Genomic DNA, 26971 nt, shown 5'->3' with positions numbered 1-26971 from the left:
TGTGATACTAAGTGTAATTTCATTAAAAAATATTTTTTTTGCAGTAAATAATTAGGTATCTCAGAGAAAAAAATTTGATTTATTTAATATTTCACTTTTTCAGTTTATAGAAAATTAACTATAATTTATATTATTTTTTAGTATTCTTAATTTTTAAAACGTTTTTTCAAGACAACCGTTACCCCCACCCCACACAGCTTACCGGTAAGAAATTCCTCTGCAAAATCACTATTTTTCAAAATAATACACATGAACCAAAAAAGTTTTTTGTTGTCCATAGAAACATTTTTGACACCCTGTATATTAAAAACATGTCGGTTCAATGATGCACTAAAAGTCACAAAAATCCTAAGTACGGTAACACTCACGTCTCGAGATTAATATAAAGAGTTTTGGTGAGTGTTCAAACTGTCTCGTAATTTATACTGTATTGTATTGGTTATACATTCTGTATATTTGTTTTATATGGTCTATTCAGTTCGAAGTAAAAAATAGAAGGAATCAAGTTATAACAAAAAAATACTTAAGTTACCAAGAAAACACATTGCTTTTGTCTTTAAAGAAATATTTAATATTTTCATTTCAAATCTATACAAAGTCATTTTTAATCCATTCATTTCTTTTAGGTTGAACACAAACGTGTTTTAGTAATTTAAAAGATTTTTCATTAATCGAAAATAGTAAAAATGATCAATGGCATCAGCTAGTGATAAAATCTAATCAGCTTTTGATGTGGCAGCAGGTTCTTCTTTAGATGTGTTGGAACGGCTCGCAAATATAAATTTTTCGAGGGCAATCGGGGGTGATTCAAACGCCAACACCCAAAAAATCGAGAGTATGAAGGATATCATTGTGATGCCCCAAAACGAATAAAACTGAAAAGAAATATTTATTAACAAATATAGCTACTTTTAAATTAGACTAGGCTAGTTGTACTTCGGAAGAAAAAATTCCAACAGCTAATTGAAAATGGTATAGACAGAGTTTATAATGAAAGAGCGCCCTTTAAAATGGAAATTTTTCATTCTGATGGAAGAGTATTCGAGGTCGGTATTCCACAGAGGTTACTGCCACGCTCTCTTATTTTTATACGCAAATGTTTTGTGAAGCCGTGGGCCGTTGTACAATTTTTCTTTTTTATTTAAATCTACTGTACAATCAGCTTGAACTAAATCATATATACATACCACGTTAAATAGTGTAAAATATCCAGCCTTTTTAGCGCTAAATGTTATCATGTAAATCATGGTTACGTGAAGTAGATATATGGAGTAAGTAAATCTGTTTAGTATTTTGAAAATATTCAGCGATAAGAAACAGTTAATTATTCCTAAAAAAACAAAGCACCTATATTCAAAAAAGATGTTGACATTTTGGCAAAACTTACCTCCATATCCGTTAACGCAACAAAAACAGATCCAACCTACGCAAACGGCCCATGTGGGACGTGCCAGGGAATTAAAAAGGGCGTTGTGCCATTTATGGTATTCCGCATCCGTAAGCGATTTACTTCCAAACGTGAACGTGACACCGCATAACATAGTTAAGGATAAGCCGCAAGAAATCCACCAATATATCTAAAAAAATTTAAAAATTTACACAAATGGAGTACCACTAATGGCACAATTTCATGCGATTGGAGTGCATTATCTTCAGTCACTTTGCTGTTAATGTTAGGTAATAGTTTTGCTATTTGTTTTTCACTTATTTGAAGCTTACGTGTAAGAATCCAAAAACCGTGCCAGAATAAATAAATAGGTCGGTAGACGTTACTGACTGAAGATGTTGCGTTTAAACACAGTTAGAGCGTGTTTATTCAATATAAGGTATATTATGTACCTTAGGGAGTCGAATAATTTTTTTAGCTCCGAACTTTATTTGTGCAATATAATAACCATATATCGCCCCTATAAACCATGGGGCAGCTCTGGTATGAGTTGTTAAATAATACAAATTGTGGAAATTCGTTATATTCCTGGAACAAAATCCTATAATTAGTGTTCGGAATAAAGAATTTAAAAATCTTTACTTTCGGCCTACAGAACCTAAGTAATTCTTTTTAAATTCTCTATATTGTTGTTTTTTTATACCCATATAAGTTAGTTACAATCGCTGGTAACTGGTGTATCCATGTGACATAAAACGATATGACCATAGGAACTGATGTGGCCACAAGGAGCAACAAAACTCCAATTATTGGCTTGCCCATTAAAGCCCAACGAAATAGTGGCGCGAGCAAGTAGAGTTGATAGTCGATGTTCAGGTACCACGTTTGACCCACACACTGAAAAAATCGAGTTGCAACTTGTGGAAGGAATTAGTTTCCAAACAGCACATATTCTCCAATGGATGTCCTGCATTGGTCCAAATTAGTTTGAAATGTCCATGGATTCATTGTGAACATCCTCTGAACGGTAATTTGCTACAAGCAATGAATTTTAAATTATCTTTATTCAATGGAGGTTTGGTATTCCAAAAGATATTTTGAAAAGTATAGTTGATTTACCTCAATCCAATGGATAGGACTCCTATTTTTATAGATATATTATTAGGCATCCATTATTGGTCGAAAAAAAAAATGTGAAATCATTTTGCAAATACAGCGGAAGAACAATTCTATTTTATCCGTTCAAAATGAGAACCAAGTTAGTAGATGAGAAGCAGTTACTATCCATTGGTCTTTGTATTTTTTACATATCCCTTTGCATCAACAAATTATCTGTCCAGTAAAAACATTGATTTTATGGTCCTATTACCGGTAAAGTTTGTGACTTGTTTAAACTGATAATAAATAAAACTTTAAATATTTTAATTTTTAAAAATTTAGTTGACAAATGAATATGCCAATTTACAATGCTAAGTTTCACTTTTCGCCATTAACGAGAGCATTTTTTATTATCTCGTCGGGTCGTCATTTCAGTCTGGCAGCGTTGTCCCGCTGGTGCGCCCGACAAAACATTCAAAATATCCTTTAAGATCAATTAGGACAGTCTTACTATCAAGCAATTACCTGAGGCAATCAACAACCAACGTTGCCGAGTCAATGACATTCATCTTTCAAAAAAGAGGAAATATTAGGATGTCCATGGGATAGATTGTGCCGTCTGGGTTATTTTAACTTGTAATAATAATATACACTTACCCAATGACTGACATCAATATAATTCTGGAAATATATTAAAGAAGACCACCAATTTGTTCGACAAAATCCTTGGAAATTGTCGGTAATGAAATTCCAATGTGGTCCCGAACCCATTGGTTGAAGCAAAGTGGCACTTACTAATGCCACCGCTGCAAAAGCAGGTGTCAGTCTAAAAATAACTGATATAATGAAATATCAGTGTAGAGTCAGTGTGCTCTATCTACCACCTTAGATGTCTATGAAGATAAAACTTCCCGAGCCAGCCAAAAGTGATATTGCTGTCTTCGGATTCTTTGACTTTAAAAAATCCGTAGAACACTAGTAAACCTGATACCATTAAAAACGTGTCTACTGCAAAAACGGCGTTTGCGAAAAACAGACTTTCCGTTTTGACTATATACTGGAAAAAATTGATTAATTATTTTTGTTTAGTTTAAATGTAAAACTTACATTCAATGCGTCCCTACCATTCGCCAAAGGGCCAGAAAGTGTGAGTGAAAAAGTGTGCCCTATAAGGACCCAAAGCATACTCAACACTTTGATACCGGCAAGACAATCTATGTATGAGTGGTCAGGCGATTCACTTTTACCGGATCGAAATAGTTTTTTACCGTTTGTGTACATTGAAAAGGCTTTCACAAGAATATGCTTTTCGGGTCGGGTTTTTGCTAAAATGAAAATATTAAATTTATATTTAGACCATATTATAAATAAATACAGAAAAATGATTAAAAAAAGGTAAGACTGTCTGAAAAAAATATTGTTTTCTTAAAAATCCTTAGCAGCTTACAGTACCCGTAGGTACTGAAATAAATGGCCCTTCCTTAGCCAAAACTCTTTTAAGAATATTCCTATTATTTCATAAGATATTCCCAAGCATAGTAAAAATTACCCGAGAAAATTTTCAAGAAAAAGTGTCCCAACAAAATCTAGCCTAACTGGCGAAATTCTTAACTTAGGATCACACCGTCAAATCCATTTACAGGAATTACATTATATTGGTGTGAAAAAATTATGAGAATATTCCTAGTAGTTCCGAAATTATGCACGTATAACACGTATTGTGTTTTAAAAACCACAAATCTGACAGGTCTTGGTCCTTGCTTGATAAAATTGCCTGTAAATCACAAAGTTTTTGAGGTACAAATAACGTTCGTATGTCAAATTGTTCTAAAAAGACTGTAAGTAGACGGAATTTGATAAATAAATTATTATGCTTTACATAATCGAAAGCTTTTCACAAATTGTTGCCGTGAAGTATTATTTATTCAGGCTAGAGTATAAGACATTATTAAAAAAGAGAACCATTTATGCATTGGCCACTTAAATAGGAATGAAAAAAATCTTTTTTGATAAAATTTGACTTACCTGTATTTTCACAATCATTACCGTCTTCTACGTTCCGCTCTTTTTGGTAAAAATAACCTTGAATGTCATACGCTGTAATTGAGATCATAAAGACCGCTATAAAAATGAAGAAGGATCTAAAAAAGGTAATTAAATTGGAAAAAAAAAGATTTGGATTGTCATTAAATTCTTACATAACTATCCAAGCTTCAATAGTCAGTGGTGGATAAGTATCTTCGTAAGTTTGACATTTATATTCGATAGGAAATGAAAAGTTAAATGCGTTTTTAACCAGGTCGGCTAAATCCTCTTTGGTGCAGCCATCCGGGATACAAATCCCTAATGAGGGATACGATACGGTAGGATGATTTTGTTGAAAGTTGTCCGTGTTGCTTGTCACATTGGAGTCCGAACTTGTCGTGAAAAAATCCTCAAATCAAGTAACGATAATTTTTTGAATTACTATTTTGGACTTAATTTACCCTTGAAAGAAGTTCTTGAAAATCGATATCAATATACAGGGTGGCCAAACAATAATTGCCCTTAAGTTCTCGTTTCACGCTCTTTATTTCCAAGCACTCATCGAAACTTCCCATCCAGTCGCCAACATTCAGGTTCATGATACCCGAGGGAATTTTTGTCGATGCATCGGCCACTATAAAAAAAAATCGGGGCAAAGGTCTATATAGTTTAGTAACTTTTCTAAAAATCGCACTTAAAATTAATTGCGAAATTTTCACTAGAAACGATATTCCGATTTTTCAATTGGATTTGATAATTACATACATAAATGGTCTCACTTAAAAAACGGGTTTTCTTTTTTTCAAACGTTAAAAACCATGAAAATGTATCTAATAAAAAATTAGGGCGCGGAAAGTGTTTTTTATACATAAAAAACATTAGGAAAAAAAAATTTGTTTTGCAGGATTTGATAGGGAGGAAGTTGAGTTGGATTTACAATTTGCCTTCTCCTTACTTATGATTCTCCTTTAGATTTAGCTTAATTTCAGATGTCGAGCATTAAGTATAGCGTTTGGATTTATCACAGTGAGGTGTCAATGTCTATCCAGTAAGTGTTAAATGATGAAAAAGAAATTTTTTTAGATGATATTTGTTGTTTTTTTCTATGTATAAAAAATGCCCTTTGCGCCCTAATTTTGATTGGAGATTTCATATTTCATGGTTTTCTAACGTTTGCAAAAAAGAAAACCTCGTTTTTAAGCGAGTCCATGGGGAAAGTTGTAGGGCATTTAGTTACCAATTTAGTGCCGCTTTCAGAACGATTTTATCTTTTTCCAGTTTTGAAATATTTAGAAAAAATCAAAAAGTTGCATTTTAGAAAAATAGCTGTATTTTTTTTTTTATTTCAACGTATTTTTAAAATCTGTAAAAACATTATTAGGACAACTTTTTAAGGACAAGGAAACCTGAATTCAGTTTTTATTTTCGACGTTTCCGTTCTGAACCATTTCCTATAATTTTAAGCGCAATTATCAGAAAGTTGCTAAATTAACTAGATTTTTACCAATTATTTTGTTCACGAACTATAAACTGCACTAATTCTTAATTTAAAGTAGGTACACTTACTTTTCAAGGCCCACATTTCATCGTCGTCAGTGAAATTCGTCAAATCTTGAAAAAACCAGCCGATCTGGATCGCACACTTTTCACTCACAAACTGAAGATTCTCCTGTATGGGCCTTTCTAATTGTAACAAATAATTTTGGAAATAAGGGAATAACGTCTCTGCCCATATCGGAATTGCTCTGCTAGGCTCAATTAAATCACTATTTGTTGAGGTAAAAAGCAAAAAAAAAATCCAGTTGGGCCACATAGTACAAATTAAATACTGCGATCGTCTTTTAATTAAAAGACTTGTTTTCTAATATTTCATACTTGCACAAGTGCTGATGGAAAGATAATTTTTAAAAGTGCTCGAAAGATTCGTGCGATACTTTTTACGTGATAACCGAATGTTGGTGACCCCTCAAATGCAATTATAAGGATTAAAATATTTTTGTTTTATACGGCACAAATCCTAGTGAACATTTTTGTATAAATACCAATCATACGTACAGATTTTTCTGTTATTTATTAATTTTAAATATATACTAGTAAACGTGAATATGGACACAGCACAAATGCAAAAGATTTTTCTATTAACTAAATTCCTACTATTTCAATACGCATTTTATCAAAGTCTAGATTTTTTTGGAATATTATTTACCAAACAATAAAAATCTGATCTCAGAACAATCATCATATTTTAGCCCCATTAATTAAATATCTATATAAACCAAAGACAATGCTATTTTTATAATATATCATAAATTCATAAAAATAAAGCCATTAAAAAGACGTCAAAAAAATATATATTTGATTGTGCAAAATAAACATATATAAATATACAGTATGTTCGGCAATGTGAAAAAAAAAACGAAAACTTTTTACTTCTGAATTGACTATAAATCAAACGTTAACTGCCATATGATTGTATGACCCACATACGTGTCACACCTTGAAATTCGATTTAAAAGCTTTTGATTTATTTAAATGTAGACAACAATTAATGGAACAAAAAAACGATAAATCAACAACAGTTACAACAATCAGTATGTATGAACTCACAATTGTTGTACAATACATAAATTGCAAACAGTTCACTTGACCCATATTGATAAAAAGCAATTGACTTTTAAGATTGTTCAGTTCAATGCAGAAAATGTCGAGATTAGTGAACGGGTCCATATGTATATACTATCATAATTCTTTACATAAATGCAGTTATAGCCTATAGTCCCAAACATATAGATAGTCCCATATAGATAGTGTCATTCAGTGGTCAATCAAGAATAAAATGTACAATAATATAGGTAAATGTGTGGTTTTTTCATAACATAGGATATACATATGTATACAGTATCATATATCCGCACAAATTCCATATTAATTGTTGCTTAAACGCGTCAATGAGATTACTTACTTAAGAGTGGTCTTTGATAACATTTATGCCTCCTTATAAATACATTACAAACAAAGTGTGGGTTCATAGTAAGACATACTAAACAGTTTTATAATCCAGCATGTTTGAGGCAGCTGTACCAGGAATATATTCATTTCCTATAGCTATTCCAGGAGTTTATTTATTTGTTTGAACTTTACAGATTATATTACACTGGGTCAACTAATCGTAGTACAATCTTAAATGTAAATTATTTCACCGAACTATAAACAAATTACAATCCTGTATTTTAATATATAGATTACACATACTAAAAAAAGGAGAATTTAGATGTTTATTGTTAATGGCTGCACATTAAGGGAAAGTTTACATAAGAATAGAGGATCATCAATCCTTAAGTTATCCTGAAGTTATGTAGTGAAATTTGAAATAGGAAAATGTATCAAGAATAATTCGCACAGTTGGAGAGTTCACTTTAATTGGTAAAAGCAGATCGTTCTTCTTACTCCCCGTAACATGAGGCAGATTAAAATCTGATAAACGAGAAAATGTATTTAGCGTTTTAATTTTATTTAAAAAAAATATATAGATATATTGAAATAAATACTAATGTTAGCGGGTATTAATTTAATTAATATAACGGAAAGGTTTTATTATAAAAAAAAATCCGATCTCAACTTTTTCCAAGTCATGTTAATAATCCAAATTAGCTTAGCGGGCCGCATGTACCACATGTGCATCAAAAAAGATATAGATACATTAAGAAAGTACTAAAAAACATTTGTATGATGGCAGTCAACGTGTACTTATTTTATAATAAAATCAAAGAAACTTCTTATAAATTTTACACTGTTAATACACCTTTAACCCTGTATGTGAAAAAGAGAAAATCGATAACAAAGTGTCGTTTTTTTTCAATCCTAATCTAAAAAAACCCAAACGTGCACCTATTTTTATTGGGTGTACTGAAACAATAAGGCAGACGGAGCCCTTTGTGGTATAAGCGAGGTAAGCCCATTCTTATCATTTATCACCCAATATTGTCTTCCGTTGATCACTTCCTTCTTACACTCGCTCCCTGGTGCTATCGGTGGTTTACTAAACAGCGTGTGGTAAGACGGGGGAGGAGTCACAAACGGTTGACCATGATACTGGACTTTGTAACTCTTCGAAAATAACTGCGTCGATCTGCCGTGTTGTTTTTGGCAACAATTGTCTCGTTTCACATAGACAATTAGTAATTCTATGGCGAATATTATGGTGGAAATAATCAGTCCGCCTCCCACTATCATATAAGTCATCATCAAGTCGGAATTTCGAAGTTTACGCTCTTTACTGCCCAAATTTAGGGGACAGATAGTCGTGTCTGGTAAAAATTCTCGTTGTTTAAACTCCGTTATGCCCGATTCGCTTAAATGTTGAATTCTAAGGAAACAGTTTTACTAATTTATTTATTTATTTATTATTGCATACCTACGTTTGATCAAATATTTCCTTGTACTTAAAGCCTGGCTTGAACGCAAATGATCTGGGAAAGACGCATACAGGAAAAGTGGTGATGACATAAGTGCATCTCTCACTCTCCTCGATGTTGGTGTTTACTTTTCTTTTGTAATCGTCGTACATGATTAGCTCTAGAACTGTTTTTTCTCTAATGTACATATAGTTTTGTTTGGATATGTACTTGTTTAGGATGGTCTCTTCTTCGGCATCTACCTATAAAAATAACACAAGCGTTTTCCACAAACGTCAGTGCAGGAGCAGAAAAAATAGATGTAGTCCAAATTTCATTTAAAATGAAGAATAAATGCGAAATTCTTGGTCAAAATTAAAAAAAAATATATTCAGTTTATTACCCTATATCTTGGTAGTCTAACTTCGGTCAATTTAATATTTACCTGTACTTTGGGTAGACCAATTTCCTCAAACAAACTCTTTCCGTCTCCTATGGAAAACTTTTTAGAGGTTTCCAACTGCTCCAAAATTCCATTGCCCTTATTTGTAAGCCACTTGTACCGTTTACTACTGATATCATTCGGAGACTCTATGGGCAAAGTGAATTTCGATAGCGTTAGAAAGGCCGTCAAGTTGGCTGTATAAAACGCCGTCAATATTGTTATGAATATCCACCAGGTGGAAAAGAGAATCCGCGAAGAGTCTTAAACACAAAAATGGTTCTAGTTGAAATTTTATTATTTTTATTTAATTTACCTGTTTTTGGACTAAGAGTGGATCCTTGCTTCAAAAGCGCTCCATAAACGAACCACATGCAGGAAGGTAAAGAGAAAACGATATCGTTGTCTTCCTTGCACATTCTCGCTCTTAACAAAACTACCAGCCACAAAATCGGGCCTACGGCCAACAATGAAATGATTATCAAAGTCCAGACTGTTCCAGTAAATGGGGCCAAAAGACCCGAGCCAGACGCAGATTCTTTGGGTCTTTTCATCAATACCACCCATTGGGCAGTGTCCAGACTTCTGGAATAAGATACCAAATCGTCGTACTGTTGCGGTAGAAATGCCACTGCCACATCTACCGTCTGAAAGTGATATATTTCTTATTAATAATAACTTCTGGCAAATCGCTTTTATTTACCTGATTAATCAACATATTTCTCACACCCCCCTTTCCATTACTATCAGAGTCGAACATGTCACCGGACGGGATTTTAAGTTCATATTTAAAGCCGTATTCGTCTTGTAAGATATGGAGGATATCGAAGGCCACCCCTGTACCTATGGGCGACCCATCTACTATCTTGTATCCACTCAAAGGACCATTCTAGCAAGGAATCGGTGTCTTATTCATAATTAAAACTGTATGTTGTAATATTTATTACCTTTAAAGTTGTGACAATAAGCGTTTCGTTTTTTAGTTCTTCTTTAAGTTTTTCGTATCGTTTAGTTATAAAACTGGGCTCTGAAAAATATGAACAAGCAAATTGTGATGTTTTCTTTTGAGATATCCCAGTAAGGGTTCTCTTAAAATAGGAAACCGCTCAAGTTTGTCAAATTTGTAAAAAACCAGGACATTAATTCTTCAATAAAGATAGACCCTCGTCAGACAAAACCTATGATAAGAAGGTTATTAAACAGTTCAAACATTGTCTCAAACTGCGACATCCAAGGGAGGATTGGTGGCACTTTAAGACTTTCAAGGTACATTTATTAAAAAGGTCAGTACAAAATGAAAATATTGTTTTCAATCTTATAATTTAAAACGTACCATGTCGAGAACTAAATACGAAACGCCTTTAAAAAAAATGCGATATCGTAATTAAAGGGTTCCGAAGTGACTTCTTCTTCCGACGAGGAAAAGCAGATTTAGAATTTAGGTTTAATGATTTTTTCAATAAAATCACAAGTACTTTTTGTAAATGTTAATTGATGTAATATTGAAATAATAGTGCGGCAACTTATTATCAGTTATTTTAAATAATTTTTCATATAATTTGTCATTTTTGCCAGTTTAATTTGGCACTTTCATTTAAAGTTAATTTACTTACGGTCTTGCACGCAGGTCGAGTTAAGACAGAGGGCAGCTAATCCGGTTAACACTAATTCCGCTAATCCCATAATCGTTTTACGAAAAAAATTGAGAAACGTTTTTTTCCGAAAATTTTCGTTTTTTAAGACGCATTTTTTTTTCAAAACCAAATTACCGCGTATGTACGTCACGAGGCGCAGCTTTGATATCACTAAATTGCGATATAGCGTCGAACGTGTACGTTTGTATTATATCGTCGTATGTGATGGCTTGGCACGTCACCTACATATATGTATGTTTCGTGATAGATTCATGGATAAAATAAAAGAAAGAAAGACATGATTATGGATTTAAAAAAATATGGAAATTGTCCCTATTATACACTGAAAAAATATATAATTGAACAATTTTACAGACTTCAAGAAACTTTATTTTTCTTGCATGCATTTACTTTTTAAAAAGGGATATTAACGTTATAGATAATAAATTTGTAATATAAAAAATGCTAAAGGTTTTTTCATCAGAAAAACATTGACAAAGTAATATTCTTTTTTCATAATATTTCAACTTATTTATTTTGGCCCCATAACATTTTTTTTTCCATTAGGAACGTACATTAATATTATATTTCGAAGCGTTGGTGTCATTATAATTGTTTATCCCTAAAGGGAAGGCCTATATTAAAATAATTGCCGTGTTGTCATTCGGTATTAACGTGATGTCATCGATTTTTATGCCTTTATCCCATTAACCCTGATAATGTTTCGTTTTTATGGGGTTGGAGAGACTATTTCTTTATTTTAAAAGTTTCTAATTATTATTGTATATAAGACAAATAAAAACGGTTTAGGTGTTTGTATAATGTTTTCAAAGTTTTATCTACAAGAAACATGTTCATGTATTTTTTTAATTCTTTGGTAACTTATAAAGAAAACAAAAACATATCAAAATATAATTCTTTCAATTTATTTCATTAATATTGACAAATTCACTGTGGGGCTCGCTGAGAAGATTTACTCACAATAGCTGAAATAGTGCTTAGAATCAAAACTGTTAATATACACGCAACCAAACTTATATGGAATCACTCAGTATTTGTTTATTATCAGGAACATGTAGATAAATAAAGTAATTGATAATATTTCTCATGATTATTTGAAACTCTTTTAGCCACAAAAATCGTTCGTATGTAAAAATGCTCGTAAAGAACCGTTCTATAGCTTTAGGTACAAGCTACTTTGGATATCCATAAAAGCAGTCCATCCATTTAAACCATTTTAGGAAACCATTTAAAAATGATTTTCAAAAATGTTAAATCAATTCCTGTTTTCTTACAGTAGTTGAAATAATTTCTTCCAATTACAAGTACCTGGAAGAAATGATCAGATATCTGGTTAAATTCATTAATGAACTGCCTCTAAAATCCGGTTAGGTGCCCATAAAAGAAGAGAACTTGATGATGGATGCCAAAAGACGAAACATGCGCTCTATCATCATCATTAAGCAGGAAATGTTATTTCAGCTTTCAATGAGAAAAATAATTATTAAACTTAGTTGTTTTTTTTCTAAACATTAAATAAGACAGAGAAATAACTTAAGCACTTTTTTTCCAAGATACAAAGTGCTTAAGTTTATTTTACATTTTCTTGACGAAGTATAGTAAAAGGCAGATAAGCCAGACAAGGCACCACTCCATATACCAGCGGAGTTGCAAAATGTTTCTTAGAAGCTTAAGGTGAAATGACCTTCTTGCTCACCGGATCTTAATCTATAGAGCACTTATGGGATAAGATCAAAAGAAATATAAGGGCTCGTTAAAATAACTCTGGTAATACACAACAATTCATACTAAATATGGGCGGTTTTATAATAGAGATTAATGGGTTTCGTCGAATTTGTGCTCGCATCGATGCTAGAGGTTGCAATACTAGTTATTAAAATTATTTAAATAGAATTATTTCTTGTTAAATTGACATTTTCAGTAAAATTACTTTTTTTTACAGTTTGTTATTTGTTCTATTATTAAGAAAATTGTAAAAGGTTTTACTTATTTTCGTAATTAACTTAGTATGGAAAAACTGCTCTTTACTCCTCAATGACTTTTATTTAAATCAAGTTCAATTTTTCGAAAATACTGGGTGATTCCGTATAAGTGTGGTTTAATTTATACTTACAAGACACATTAGTCAAAGCATCAAATCCGTTTTCAAAGGCGTGTTCGATTCCCTTGATAAAACTAGAGGGTGAGAACAAGTTTTCCCAGTAAGTGAAATTAAACAGGTTTACGCCAAAGGACTCGTTGGAACCGAAAAGGCCTTTCAAGTTATTTATGAGAATATCACTGTTTTCACACCCACCTACAAGCGGGGATTAAAAATTTAATTTGATGAAATTTATTTGGTTTTACCGCTCATTCCATGTAATATAACCTTCCATATGTTGGCGAATTGTGGAAACATCTGGAACAACTCCAAAATACTGCGGGCCCTAGACAGCCAAAATCCAATAATTTTAGAAAAATAAGTGACAATAGGCCATTCAGCAGAACTATCATATAATCCGTTAAGATTTAGTCCATTAAGCCACGAAGAAGCATTAATAGATGGTGGTGTAGTAGAAGTTCCATTTAATAAAGCTTGCTTTAGGGATGGAGGAATTAATTGGTATAGAACCTTTAATTCGTTGGTGTTATTTAGCCATTTTGTCACTGAAAAATAGGTCATTTCACAACTTAAAGAATTCGTACAAAATCCCACCTGCCACTAATTCTGGATCACATATTTCCACGCATCCAGGACCGTTTCTAGATTTTAAAGCCTTATGGTGGTGTCTGCTATGGTGATGCAATGGTGACCCATCAGCATGCAATTTCTTATTATGGTAGTGATGTTCCAAATGACCTTCTGTATAAGTAAAATACTTACTAGTATTACTTAAATTATGAATATTTTTAGGTTTACCTCCATAAGTTCTTTCGAGGAAGGCCACGAAACAAAAAACAAGTAAACTTATAGCGATATTCATGATCGTTTACTGTGAAACATTTTACCAGTTACAAGCAATTTTATAATTTTCGTATCAGTTGAGAATTCGAAAAATTCAACTTTGAAAGGACATAAAATATTCATTTTTCACATATTTTTATTATTACGTATATTTTTTTTATGATTTTATTGAGTGGCATTTGAAATATTTCAAAATTTTATTTTATTTACCTCTTGCATATATTTACTAAAAATTTAAAATATTCGTTATGGGGTTTTAGGAGATATTAAAAATAATTTAAAAAAAAAAACAAATTATTATTTACAATGTGTCACCGAGGAAAAAAGAATCGTTTGAATCAACATTTTTAGATTTGTTATTTTGAAAATGGTTAATTCATAATCTCTTAGTATAATATTATACGGATCCTTGGTGGAATCAATGCTTAGATGAGGCGTCTCATAGCAAAACTCGTCTTATCCATGTTAAGTCGTTCTACGCAAATTCAGAAAAATCTCTACTAAAGTTATTTTTTTGGATACAATGACAAAAAATAAATAATAATATAAAATGAGTTTTTAGAAAACACTCACATCAATTTATTTAAATGTAGAATATCCTTAATCGGCTAAAATGGATAAGACAAGTTTTGATTAGTCATTTTGGATTTGAAAAGTTATGCTGCAAAAAAATAAAACAACGCCGAGTTTGAGAAGGGACATCTATATTTTTAAAAGTACAAAAGTCTTAAAAGTTAAATTCTTATTTCTCCTTCATCTTCTGCTTCTCGTGGTTCGCAAAATTGATCTTCTGGAACTTCAGAATTAGGTCCTATCAACGGCTACGATATTCCATCTTAAACATCTTTATAAAACTTTAAATCCTCTTTGCTCTTCCATTTATTTTCAAAATGTTTTTTTAGTAAATTATCAACATCCTTTAGCTTGGCAGAGTTTACTGGAGCTCCCATTGGAACAGCGTCTGGAGCAAAATGATCCCATTTTTTTTCCTTTTTTTAAAATCGACTTAGGTACCCCAGTATCCGAGTTATGTAATTATGTCGAGTAAATTGTTCTCCTCTAACCATAATATTATTTTCACCAGAGTTTTTAGTCAATATAAACCTTTTAGCAAAGGAGAACTTAAAATGCCAAGAGCTAACATTTTTTTGAAAATCGCCAACTTGAGATTTTCAGTCCATAACCAGACAGTCTTGGCCTAAGTTTACTACAGTAGCGTTCGTTGTTCGTATTGTTCTTGAATGTTGTATTTTTGTCTCGATACTGCCGCATCTACACCACACGGGAAAATTAATACTCTTCCTATAATCCTTTTTTTATTATTATGTTTTCTTATATTTGTTTATAATTTTTTTTATATAAACCCAGTTTACGGCATCAAATTAAATTTGCGTCATAAAATTATAAATTAACGTATTTCAGGATTTTCGCACTTTTTAAAATGGCCTTTAGGCTTTTTTATATTTGACTTAATTTATCAAAGAAGTTTAAAAAGGGCTAAAATTGGTTTATTATTATTTTTCAATAATAAATAATTCTGGAGTAAAACCGTTTTGGACTTAACAAATGGTTTATCGCATCCATTTAAATTATGCATGGCTTTGTGTTATATGGTGTACTTTTATCATAAATCTATTTGGCTTAGACTAAAGTTGATTTTATTTCGTTTATGTTTATTAAATCACATGCACATTTTTAAATAAAAAATTATTGCCGTAAGAAGAGAATCTTTATTATAAACTCAGGAAAAAATCCAAAACATTACATATATATTTTTTTTAGAATTTCGAAAAACTTTGAAGCAAAAAATGCCAAATTTGAAAAAATACGCTAATAAAAAATTATTCAAGAAAGAAAAATATATATTTTTGAATAAATTTCTAGGTGGATGACCACAAAGCTCTCGGAAATTTACAGAGTGCTGCATTTCAAACAGGTAGAGAGTATTACTCTCTATCTCTTTGAAATACAGTATAAACGAATTGTTTTTTATTTGACATTTTTTATATTTCATCAAACATTTAAAAGTATTTAACGTTTGAAAAGTGTTAATTTAACAGTAGAAAGTTTGATCTAACGGTTTTTTTCGACTCAATGTGTAATTTAAAGCCTTTAAACTGTTTAAAAAATCGACATAAAAATCCTTCATGAAAAACTCCATTTTTTATTAACATTATTCCCTAGTTATTATTCCCTTTTCTATACATGGACAGACCCATTATCTTCGTTGAAAGACGATAATTTAATGCCTTGACGTATTTATTTTAAACTCGTTAAAGGGACCATAAAACAATATTTCTCCGTTTGTAGGTCAAACACAAACACATTACCGGAACCCGGTAATGATTGGTAAATAGAGACGCAAAGGTCGAAAATAATGCTACATTAATTGAGGTTTAAAACATTATTTATATAGGAGGAAAAAAATGAAAAATCTAACATTAGCAACCTGTTAATTTTACCAAACCCCAAGCAACACATCATACATTATTATAGTTAAATATATATTTATTCAACGATTTTTTTGGTTTTGGTATTTTTATCAACCGTATATGGTCAAGTTATATTTATTAAACTGTATAACATACGTATTTCATATACGATTCTGTTTACAAAAGGAAGAAAATTTCGGCATTTAAGAAATTGACACGAGGTTTACATATTTAGTTTTTAAACTCGATTACTACACCTCAAATATTTGATGAAATTCTTCTGAAAAATCACTGTTTTTCGTCTATATTATCCAATTTAATAACGCTATTTTTATACTAAATATTTATATATAAAATTATATTAAATTCAAATAAACAGTGTTATTCAATTAAATATTCAATATATATATTTTCTGTAAATATATTGTTTTTCATCAACACAACCCCCACCCACCCCAAACATTTGTCCAGTAAGATACTCTTTTAAAAAATTAGTGTTTTTGTATCAAAACTTTATTAATACAAATCTATATAATTATATCAAATTTAAATAAACAAACTGCGTTATTAGATTATAGATATTAACAACGATATCAGCTGTTATTCATGTGTATTATTTTGGAAAACAATGTTTTTTGAAAACAATTTCTCACTGGTAAGTTATATGGGGTGGGTGGGAGCGTAAGGGTAGGGTTAACGAAAGACGGTTTTTTTGCAGAAAATAATTGCCTGACAGAAAAATGCTTTTTAAGAAAATTATAGGTGATAAAAAAATCTATAGTTTTTGTATCTATACTTTTCTCACATTACCTTAAAGTTTTCGAGTAAAACAAGAAAAAACTTTTCTCTCGATCACTACACCTCAAATATGTGATAAAATAACCCCGATATCATATATATGCCACTGTGTAGGGTACTTTTCATATACGGATATATATCTTATAATGTATAATAATGGAATATCATACACGAAGAAATCTAGAAAAAAAAATAGGAAATGCATAACATATATAAAAAAATAATTATACCAAATAAGATATACAAATAAAAAAAGTTGTACTTTTTTATTAAATAATATTTACGATAAATCTTTTATGGATGCCATTGGTAAAATTTTTTTTACGTCGAAAAATGGCCCCTCATCCATAAAACATATCTGTAAATTGTCATTAAATTCCTCAACGTGTATCACGTGGACATTTTATCCGATATTTATAGTTGAAGTTCAACCAAAAATGTCCATCTGGTGTAAACCAAAAATAAACATTTAAAAAAAACACGAGTGCGTTACAACAAGACAATATCCCCTTTATTTCACAACTGAAGAAATTACAATTCCCGATACTTAAAATATAAAAGCGTAATCACAATATAAAAAGCATTAATAATTTCAAAACAAATCAGAAATAGTAAAACAGGATTAAGGCTTAACCACTAACATGTTTATAAAATATACAAGTTATAAAGGATATCTTATTATGAAAAACTTATTTTTTGTTTTAAAATTGCAATATTAAGTTTAAACTATTATATAAATATAATTGTTTTTTATCTTTGGTGTTTCCATGCCACATATTATATCACTATACAATACGGGGTGACCCCATATAAGCCGTAAAAATAATTTTAATGATGAAAAGTAAAAGGGTGAAACACCAATCGATAGGTAAGAAGTACAAGTACGTGCCTGTTAAAGTGATTGTAAAACGTTTTTGACACTTTCATCCCTAAGTAGTAAGTAATAGATTTCGATAAATATTTTGGCCAATCTCACGCAAAATCTCACTATAAGAAAATATCGTTACTATTTATTTATTTATTTATTTATTTGTTATTTCTTAATATTAACAAATGTTTCGTTTACATGCCGTCGGGTTTCGGTATATTGGTGTTATAAGCTCTGATAACGTCCGTTTGAGAAACAGCACCGCCCTCTTCTTGGGAAAATGCAAAGCCATCTAAATAACCAAAATTTCATTTTAATTTTTAATAAGTATCAAATTGAAAGTTTGAAATTATTGATTAATATTTTTCACGAATATTTCACATACACTATCGGACAAAAGTAGAGCAACACTTCCAGAAATATTTGCAAATATCGATTTTAAAATTATAAATGCATGATAATGTATACAAAAGAGTTGTGAATGGATTCATGGAAGGTAACAAACAAGTATTCGTACCCAAATGTTTCCAAATAAACAATCCTTGATAAATAAAATTAGTGAAGTTTGGACAAGCCTTCCCGAAAATGTCATTCAGAAGTTGATTGCTTCAATGCCGCGCCGTTGTCAGCAAGTAATTAATAATAATGGATATTCTATCAATTGTTTTTGTTGTTAAATGTGTTAAATATTTTTTGTTGAACTAAAGTAAAATAAAATACTGTTAAATACAATTTGTTGCTCTACTTTTGTCCGATAGTGTATTTGAAAAAGTCATCTTTTAGCAAATTATTTTAGCAACAGGTAAATTCCTTCAAAATAGATGTGAAAATTGACAACCTTGGAACTGTTGTGTAAATAACAAAAATAATATTAAATATTTAATAAACCCAGACAAACAAAATGACAAAAAGTATTAAATAAATAATGCCAACATCATTATTTCTATACATATTCCAGAAAACAAAAATAATCAATGACGGAACGCACATCCCCAATAATTTATTTGATAAATAAAAATACTAACGGTGCTGTATGTGCATGGACGTACGAATTAATATAATGAGAAAAATTATATTTCCATTTTTATGTCATTAGGGAGGTCGTTTTTCAGGGCCTGTGCCGATAATAATAATCGTTCAATCAAAAGTTGAATTATGAATTACTTGTAGATGGAAAAATGATGTTTTTTAGAATATTACACAAAATAAAAAAATAATTAAAATGAGTTGCGAAAGCACCTAAGCGAATTAAGCACTATGTATATTAAGTATCCATAGTCTTGTGTGGAATGTGCAAATGAGTACATTATCTGTGAGTATTACGAATAGCATGTGGAAAATTACACCAACCGCTGGTCTATAACTATGTTAATATATAATATGACTTTTTAACTACGCATAAAAGCTACAAAGTTGTTAGTAAGTAATTTAGTATAACAGGTCTATAAACTACTACGCATATTTTACAGTGTTATATCTACAAATTTTTTTTGTTGTATTGTCATTATCTAGATCTCAAAAATAGGGATTGTAATCTTGGCATCTCGGACAAAATTAAGTATCCGAAAATCCCGGGATTCTACAGTTTTTCTGATACAATTCAATCACGTTTAATTATAGGAAATTATTTACGGATGTTTATACAATTAACGTTAGTATATTTGTAATATTCTATGTTTTTGTGTATTTTTATAGAAAGTGATGAAAAAAATTAGAAAATAAAATGATCATGCTCTAGATCAGTTTCTCCTTTAATAATCTATGAAGAGTTTATCCTCCTCTTTGTTAAATAAATAAGAAAAATATGATTTTTAGTTTTCTAAAAAAAAGATCGCACTATTTAACACAATTCTGAAGTAAATACATAATTTAAATACTAGGTGTGTTTAATGGATTTTCGTGAATCTTTTAAATCCTGAGGTTTTATACAAGGTGTTTCAGAACTATGAGATCAAACTTCTAGGGGTTGTTCAGTGCAACAGTAGAATCCATGTCCGGAAATGTGTCATTACGCCACTACGGCCCTAAGACGCGTTTAAATTTAGAAAACATTTTAATTACCTAAATAGGATCTGATGCATTTATTTTTACCTTTTGTATATGATACCATCACAACAATAATTGTTCAAAATGTCTTCCTCCAACCTCAAAACACCGATTTAAACGCCGCACATGATTTCGGCGGACTACACTAAAAATTTGATCCTCGTTTTGAATGATTTCAAATGCTGCTGTTATTCGTCCAATTAAGTCTAGCTTTGATTCTACTGGAGTTTCGTAGACTAAAGACTTTACATGTACCCACAAGAAAAAATCGAGCGACGTTATACGAGCAAAACGATATAGTTTCAATTTGAACAGATGGAGAAGTTGAAGTTGATGAAGAATAATAAAATTTGATTCCTAATTTCTTCAGATCAATATAATACCCATGGTTTCCTCGTTACAATTATCAATGTTTTGTACATCGAAAACCTTCGTTATTGTAGAATCTCAGATGAATCGGATCATCTTTCATAACTTGGCAAAAGTTGTGTCGTTAAAGGGATACTTGTAATATTCAGACATTGATTTGCAAAACTAGAAACATAGGATGATATTTAGAAAGTCTAAAATGTTGTATTTGACAGTCTAATTTTGGATTCTGTCAACGCACAAATAGAAAATTGAAAAGGGTTGTAGACTGTATTTGAAAATTATAGCTAACGCAAGTAAGAAGATTGTAAATAAAAAACGAATGTACCACACTACTCAAATGGGCACTTATCGAATAAGAATATTGTGGTCTTCTTAACGGGGATCCCCTTAGTTGCAGTCCAGGCTCACCACAATGGGTTTTAATGATTGACTTAGTACCGACACCAAAAATGTACTCGTTTTCACCGTCGTTGCTCTCGTACAAGTGCTTCGACCTTGCACATCGTGCCCAGATAATGGGAGGAAAATGTGGTACATATTTCGCGTGAAATAGAGTAAAATTTGAAATTAATGATGCATTAACAGATTTTACAATCTTTTATGTATTCGTAAGCCTCTTTCGGTCACTTAGAGATAATCTGATTAAATTTTAGATTTTTTTTTAATTCCAAATATTCTAAAATAAATCTAGAATTTTTTTCCAGGCATTTGAGTGCCTGGAATAAGTATTTTACTACTTAAAAGTTTCCCATAGGCATTTAAGTTACTTGGGAGTGCCTGGAATTATCTTATAAGTATTGTTAAGTCTCTTTCGATTATTTAGGGATAATTTGACCGAATTTTAAACTTTCTTTCAAATTCTAAGCATTCTAAAGTAATTTCAGAATTTGATTCCAGGCATTTGAGTATCTGGAAAAATTCTTTTACTACTACTCAGTCTCTCATATGCGCTTGAGTTACTCGTCTGGAATAATTTTTTCATGTAGTCTTAAATTACGGTCATTTGGAGGCAATCTGACTTAAATCAAACAGTTAGCTCTAATACTGGAATGAGTAAAGTTAAATGCAGAAGCTTTATGTCGGTGAGACATTTATAAAGCCAATATTGCCTTTAATAGGCTTCTTTATTGTACGCATATAAGAACGCAGAACATTTCTTGCAGGAATATTTATATATTTTTAATTACGTAGAAAACCAGTAAAAAATATTAGTGCAAGAGGGAGAAAATTTTATAAAGCGAATGAAAATAATAACGTTAAAGATGATAACGTAATAGTTCCTGAAATACAAAGACAACAAATTAATCTTTTAAGAAAAACCTCAAAGTCGGGTCAGGGCGTCAATAAAGAAACTTTCTGATATTATTTCTTAGCATAAGTCTATTCATTAGTCTTGGCATAAATTTTGAATTAGCCTCTAGAAGACAATTCTATTGATGAATTAATGTTTTTGCTTCATTACTTTTGAAAATAAACAATACGCGTTTTGTGTCCTAAGTAGTGTATACCTAGTTTATTATTACTTCACAAATGTTTTGTTAAGTTTAGAAATAAGTTTTATTTCGTTTTTGCTCTTTTTATGAAATTTTTAATTATTATTTGATTAATCCCGGGATTGCAATCTTTATTCAAAATATCAAAGCTAAAAATTTCAGATAAAATATTTCCGGTCATATTTTTTTATAGTAGGCCTAAAATGATGTTTATTTATGAACAATCCTTTTTTATAATAGGCCTATAAGCTGAGATAAGGCAGTTGACTCTCAAGTTGAAATAAAATTTTATTATTTATTTATTATGGTTTTTTTAGTTTAAAGAGAATACTCACGAGCCATCTCGACGTCCTGTTCGATCCTCGGTGTCCTCTTGAAGAAGACGTTCTTGAGTAACCGCGCAGTTTCGGACAGTCTGCAAGAACCATTTTTCGATCGAACTACTCCTTTTCGGTTTTTATTTATTTTTTTTTATGATTTTATGGAAGTAGGATTTTTTTATTAACATCCGTTCTCATAAAGGGTTTATAGAATAATCTAGGAAATTCTTAATGTTGATTATATTAAATTAATGACATTTCTATAGACCCTTACTATGTTTCTATTAAATTATATCTAATACAAACAAGCATGCACCATATTAAAAGCAAGCAAACAAAGCATGCATCAAAATGATAACTACTACATTTAATGTACAAATTCTGATGGTTTCTGTACATCATTCGAACATTAGTTTTAAAAGGTGTCGTTAGTTATATAAAGACAAATGAGTTATACTTACATATCGCGAACTGCTCCAAGGCATGCATGGGTCTTGCAAATAAAACAAATTATTACACCAAGACAACATAAAAATAAAACACAAAACAAATATATTGGAAGTCTTTTTTTCCTACGATCATATATAGAAATTAAAGCAGTGCCTTAAGACACATAGTCAATCATGTTTTTATTCATCATTTCATCCTGTAGGAAAAATGAATCAATATATTTTGTGAGAACAGTTAAAATTCATAAATTCGGCTACTTTCTACATTTCAATGAAATATACTGTTAATAATTCACATTTTCTTCTCAAATAAATCACAGGTTTTTTTTAATCAAAACTTCATATATTTTTTACAAAAATGTGAATTAATATTAACATGCTAAAGAACCATATGTAAATATTAATTTATAATGCTCTACACGAGTTAGATTCATCATGCAGTATAAATACTATATTAAGCTAAAAATATTCTAATTTTTAAGTAAAAAATATATGGCAAGGCATTTTTCCGGAATAACTATAAACTCTTAAATACAATAATAATTAATTAGTATTAGTTATCTTATATGGTAGTTATAAAATTATACAATCCAATCATAAAAAATTCAAGATTGCTTTAGCACAGACATACCATGGGTAATGAAACAGAATAATTAATTTTTATAATGTACATAAAAATATATAAAATTAGTAATTATTATGATTAACATACAGGATGATTCATTTTAATCATACCATGCGCAAAACTTGTGATATTAAAAAATCACCTCTTATCAAAGTTGGGAGAGGGTAAAATAACGAATTTAACCTGTGGATTAATTTTAAAGGTGATTTGAAAGGAATTATTTAACTGACATTTGATTTAACTATTGCAAAAAGTGGCGATTAAGAAGTTATCCTGTTGTCTACAGTCAAAGGACAAAAAAATATCTTGGATGTGCATTTTTTACAACCAAATAATTTATATCTGCTTGATGACTGGAACGAAGACTATGCGTTGAGCAACTAAAATTCCTCAAAAAACGTTTCCAATAATAAACATATTGCAAGATTCACATTTTAGTTTTTAAATGCACCGAATGAAACTTGAAAGTAAATCTTAGCCTTACTACTTGCGCCGATCTTGAGGTCATTTTTCAATTTCAGTTATTAAAAATGTATCAGTTGGATTATATGTATTAAAATGTAACACCCTGTATATTAGAAGTTAGCATTATAAACATATGATACAAAAATATTAGTTTTTATTAATGAACACCATTGTGCGTTGTTTTCAACTATCAAAATATACAATCGAGTTTTTCAAACTGGAGGTATATTATTATTTTTTTAACTAGTCCGTACACTTAAGCGTGGAAGCCCTACTTTAAAATTCTTCATTGTTGTTAGAAAGTTTGACTTTGAAACAATTTTTAATATATTTCCGGTAATTATGAAAAAACTGAAAATAAAGCTTCCGTCGGGTCTAACAATCTTCGTTACGGATCTTGATTCGATGTTGGTGCACCAAAATCGTTTGAGTTCTGATGCTCCGTCTCCGTCTCGGCCATTTCCAGCAGAAGAGCCGCCTTAATTTGCTGTGTACAGAAAAGAAAAGACGACTCAGATTTTTGCCCCGATCCACTTATTGGCTCTCAACTAAAGCAGAAACCAAATCCCACTTCTGATGTGACCGACGTTGTTCTCACTGTTGCCACTAACGTGCCCAAAGTAATGCGAGTGGGTGCTTGGGGAACAATTAGACGAGACAGACGTTTTTTTTTTTAATTTGTTAAGATATTTTCTTTTTTTTTTTTTTAATAATTGCGGATAAACTGTTTTTTTTTATAGAAAATATCTTAGCAGTACAAATTGGTTCATATGAGTACTAAAAGCCTAAAACCAAACCACGATGCCAACAACAAACTATTACCACACAAAATCATTCAAAATTACATACAATGCACTAACTTTGTAATATGCTGAATAATGAAGTTAATGCAAAGTTAGCACTAATAAACACTACCTCGATTATTACACATTTGTATTAAACAATCCAGGTAGTGTATTCTTATTTGGTAAATTTTTAATAATAAATTAAAAGACACTTACGAAGTTTTGGAATCTCCCCTATACACCTCCGGATCTCGTTTCGTTATCTCGCTCTCCCTCACAATGTCGGTAATAGTTTTGAAGGCCGTATTTCGAATTCTACGGCAAAATAATGCTCTTAGACGTTTCTAAAGGATTCTAAGAGACACTTCACTTACACTTTAACAACACAATCGGGTAAAATAGTGATCACAGGAATTGAGAACAGTCCCATCCAAAAAACGGCACTGCTGAATAACATTATGTACATGCGGCACATCACGCTTCCCACGTCTATCGTTGGCCAGAATAAACTAAAAAAAGACAACTTTAAAGTAACGTTTTGATCACTACTCGTTGTCGTGACAACATATTGGCAGATAAAATGTATCATTCTAACAATCCATTCATAATTCTCAAAGAGACTAATAATATGTAACGAATAGTCTTTATTTTAGGTCTGATGATGCCATAAGGTGAAACGGGTAATCTAATTAATAAACGCTACATTTGTGAGACTTTAAATTTTAGTTTATTTTCCTCCTTCTTACATAAAATGTTATTATTATGACCGGAAAATCTACATACAAGGAAATTACTCTGACAAGGATTAACTCAAAAATTCAAAACTTGCTAAAGAAATTCTATTTATATATAATGATCTTGATAAGCTAAAAATTTTACAGTTTTTCCAGATATATGTAAATATTCGTTAAACAATAAACACACCTTAGAAGGAAGATTTAAGAGCATTCTAAATTGGTTAGAAAAAAATGTTTGGAATTAGGAAAGATCAGAATATCGCAAAAATTAAGTTGTTATGGAAAGATTTAATTAATTACATTATAAAATGAACAGAAAACAGTTTAAATATAATTAGAGCCTTGGATAACAGAAAATTAGGAGCAGACCCAAATCTATGCTTCCTATTTTACATTTGTTTATTCAAAAAAAGTTCATCAACAAAATATCTATATGAACGACAGATCGCAGGGTTCTTGGCTGCAAAATTCCTTATATCGATTATATAAGAGTTATCAAAGAAAAATTATCATTTGACTGGAAATTATTATGTAACGAAACAAATATAGGAATGAAACACAACAATTAAACAAGAAAACATGTTTTTTAAAGAATACAATAAAAAATTCAATCATTTTAGCATCTGGTCCATATGAACAAAATAGAAATTTAAAATAATGGTAATGATGGGGAAACGGGGGATTTCGAACACCCTTTCTTAAATGATTATCATATATTATATTAAATGGAATAATATCATAGTAAGTGAAAGCCAGTTACCACTTTAAAAAATTGAAGTAAATAAATTTTCATTATATTTTCAAGAAATAAACTTTGGAATTAATTAAAAAAACATGTTCAGTTTCCAATAAGTTATAATTATTCAATGATACGTATTTCCGTTTATAAGCCAAGGCATTAGTTTGTAATAGAAGTAAAAGTATCACTTTAGAATTTTCAATGAATGAATGAATATTACTGTTTTTAAGGTATGCAGCTTAGATTTGCATATACGATGAGTAAGAAAAAAAATTTTAACAAAATGAGGAAATAAATTTAACTGAAATAAGTTATGTTAAGATAATATTGATTTAATCCCCTGCTATAAAACTTACATGTACTACTATCACTACCAGTTGTCTTGTGTTTAAGCTAACATTTAAAAAATATGTACCTACCTATATATAACAACAAAGAAAAACCATAAAACGATCGAACCCCAAATGGCGCAGTGCGTCGGCCAAGGCCACGAATTGGTCACTAAACCGGCCTTCAGGCACACAGTGACCACGACGTACTAAAACAACATAAAATCAAAATTTTAAATCACCAACAGACTGAGATAGAAATTATATAAAAACTGACAGTATAGACGGCGTTTCCCAAAACCAGATATCCTCCTTCTTTGCCGTTCCACCACAAGATGTCGTGGTGGGCGGCCATCATAGGTAGCCAGAACAATAAGGCCGAATGCGCCAACGAATTTATGATCCACAGCCAAAACACTTTAATATTGAACAATTCGCCGCTTTGAGACGGCCTGTATAACTGGGGGTAGCTGATCATCTTTTCGTCGCTGCAACTTTTATCGAATAGTCCCATCGCTAATGGGGGGAGGGCGGTGAATAGTACATTGTATAAACCTATAAATGTTCA

General features: G+C 30.9%; 4 protein-coding genes across 11 annotated transcripts in view; all 4 read right to left on the bottom strand.

The window, feature by feature from the left end:
- Positions 1 to 548: 548 nt before the first annotated feature.
- On the bottom strand, positions 549 to 6642 carry LOC126737006 (nose resistant to fluoxetine protein 6-like). The gene is made up of 12 exons (XM_050441675.1): positions 6077 to 6642; positions 4972 to 5144; positions 4684 to 4919; positions 4511 to 4626; positions 3593 to 3810; positions 3370 to 3542; positions 3143 to 3311; positions 2091 to 2284; positions 1840 to 1975; positions 1388 to 1577; positions 1188 to 1330; positions 549 to 875 (listed from the first exon to the last, which is right to left on the bottom strand). The coding sequence occupies exons 1-12, from the start codon at positions 6321 to 6323 to the stop codon at positions 717 to 719; spliced, it is 2154 nt and encodes a 717-aa protein (XP_050297632.1). The 5' UTR covers positions 6324 to 6642; the 3' UTR covers positions 549 to 716.
- Positions 6643 to 6845: 203 nt separating this feature from the next.
- On the bottom strand, positions 6846 to 11196 carry LOC126737007 (glutamate receptor ionotropic, kainate 1). The gene is made up of 7 exons (XM_050441676.1): positions 10960 to 11196; positions 10294 to 10373; positions 10050 to 10235; positions 9663 to 9993; positions 9350 to 9609; positions 8929 to 9167; positions 6846 to 8876 (listed from the first exon to the last, which is right to left on the bottom strand). The coding sequence occupies exons 1-7, from the start codon at positions 11027 to 11029 to the stop codon at positions 8405 to 8407; spliced, it is 1638 nt and encodes a 545-aa protein (XP_050297633.1). The 5' UTR covers positions 11030 to 11196; the 3' UTR covers positions 6846 to 8404.
- Positions 11197 to 11884: 688 nt separating this feature from the next.
- LOC126737009 (uncharacterized) lies at positions 11885 to 13982 on the bottom strand. Its single transcript, XM_050441678.1, has 5 exons — positions 13901 to 13982; positions 13697 to 13843; positions 13348 to 13647; positions 13115 to 13297; positions 11885 to 11966 (listed from the first exon to the last, which is right to left on the bottom strand). Exons 1-5 carry the CDS (start codon positions 13962 to 13964, stop codon positions 11929 to 11931), a joined length of 732 nt encoding a protein of 243 aa, XP_050297635.1. The 5' UTR covers positions 13965 to 13982; the 3' UTR covers positions 11885 to 11928.
- Positions 13983 to 17664: 3682 nt separating this feature from the next.
- Positions 17665 to 26971, bottom strand: part of LOC126737004 (probable phospholipid-transporting ATPase IA) — a 36122-nt gene continuing 26815 nt past the window's right edge. For 4 of the 8 annotated variants that reach the window (XM_050441670.1, XM_050441667.1, XM_050441668.1 and 1 more), the window contains 7 exons: positions 26681 to 26958; positions 26494 to 26612; positions 24973 to 25107; positions 24815 to 24913; positions 22736 to 22767; positions 22290 to 22369; positions 17665 to 18335 (listed from right to left, as the gene is read on the bottom strand). In XM_050441670.1, the coding sequence (XP_050297627.1) occupies positions 18222 to 18335; positions 22290 to 22369; positions 22736 to 22767; positions 24815 to 24913; positions 24973 to 25107; positions 26494 to 26612; positions 26681 to 26958 (857 nt within the window). In that variant the 3' untranslated portion in view covers positions 17665 to 18221. Of the gene's footprint in view, positions 18336 to 22289; positions 22370 to 22735; positions 22768 to 23843; positions 24301 to 24814; positions 24914 to 24972; positions 25108 to 26493; positions 26613 to 26680; positions 26959 to 26971 lie in introns of those variants that run through there. The other 4 variants (XM_050441672.1, XM_050441671.1, XM_050441674.1 and 1 more) reach the window with 4 other exon arrangements.

Source organism: Anthonomus grandis, chromosome 6 (genome assembly GCF_022605725.1).
Source record: "Anthonomus grandis grandis chromosome 6, icAntGran1.3, whole genome shotgun sequence".
Lineage (NCBI taxonomy): Eukaryota > Metazoa > Arthropoda > Insecta > Coleoptera > Curculionidae > Anthonomus > Anthonomus grandis.
The sequence above is the reverse complement of the archived record's forward strand: the minus strand, read 5'-3'. Positions and strand labels throughout refer to the sequence as shown.

Bases quoted from the DNA above. Each gene is read 5' to 3' on its own strand.
- LOC126737006 (XM_050441675.1), bottom strand. From the start codon at position 6,323: ATGTGGCCCAACTGGATTTTTTTTTTGCTTTTTACCTCAACAAATAGT. The intron at 4,920-4,971 runs GTAAATTAAGTC...ACTTGATTTGAG, and splicing joins TTCAAGAACTTCTTTCAAGG to GATTTTTTCACGACAAGTTC. The intron at 1,578-1,839 runs GTACATAATATA...AAATTTTTTTAG, and splicing joins AAATTATTCGACTCCCTAAG to ATATATTGGTGGATTTCTTG.
- LOC126737007 (XM_050441676.1), bottom strand. From the start codon at position 11,029: ATGGGATTAGCGGAATTAGTGTTAACCGGATTAGCTGCCCTCTGTCTT. The intron at 9,168-9,349 runs GTAAATATTAAA...TTATTTTTATAG, and splicing joins TTGGTCTACCCAAAGTACAG to GTAGATGCCGAAGAAGAGAC. The intron at 8,877-8,928 runs GTAGGTATGCAA...CTGTTTCCTTAG, and splicing joins AAGGAAATATTTGATCAAAC to AATTCAACATTTAAGCGAAT.
- LOC126737009 (XM_050441678.1), bottom strand. From the start codon at position 13,964: ATGAATATCGCTATAAGTTTACTTGTTTTTTGTTTCGTGGCCTTCCTC. The intron at 13,844-13,900 runs GTAAACCTAAAA...TTACTTATACAG, and splicing joins CCTCGAAAGAACTTATGGAG to AAGGTCATTTGGAACATCAC. The intron at 13,298-13,347 runs GTAAAACCAAAT...CCCCGCTTGTAG, and splicing joins TATATTACATGGAATGAGCG to GTGGGTGTGAAAACAGTGAT.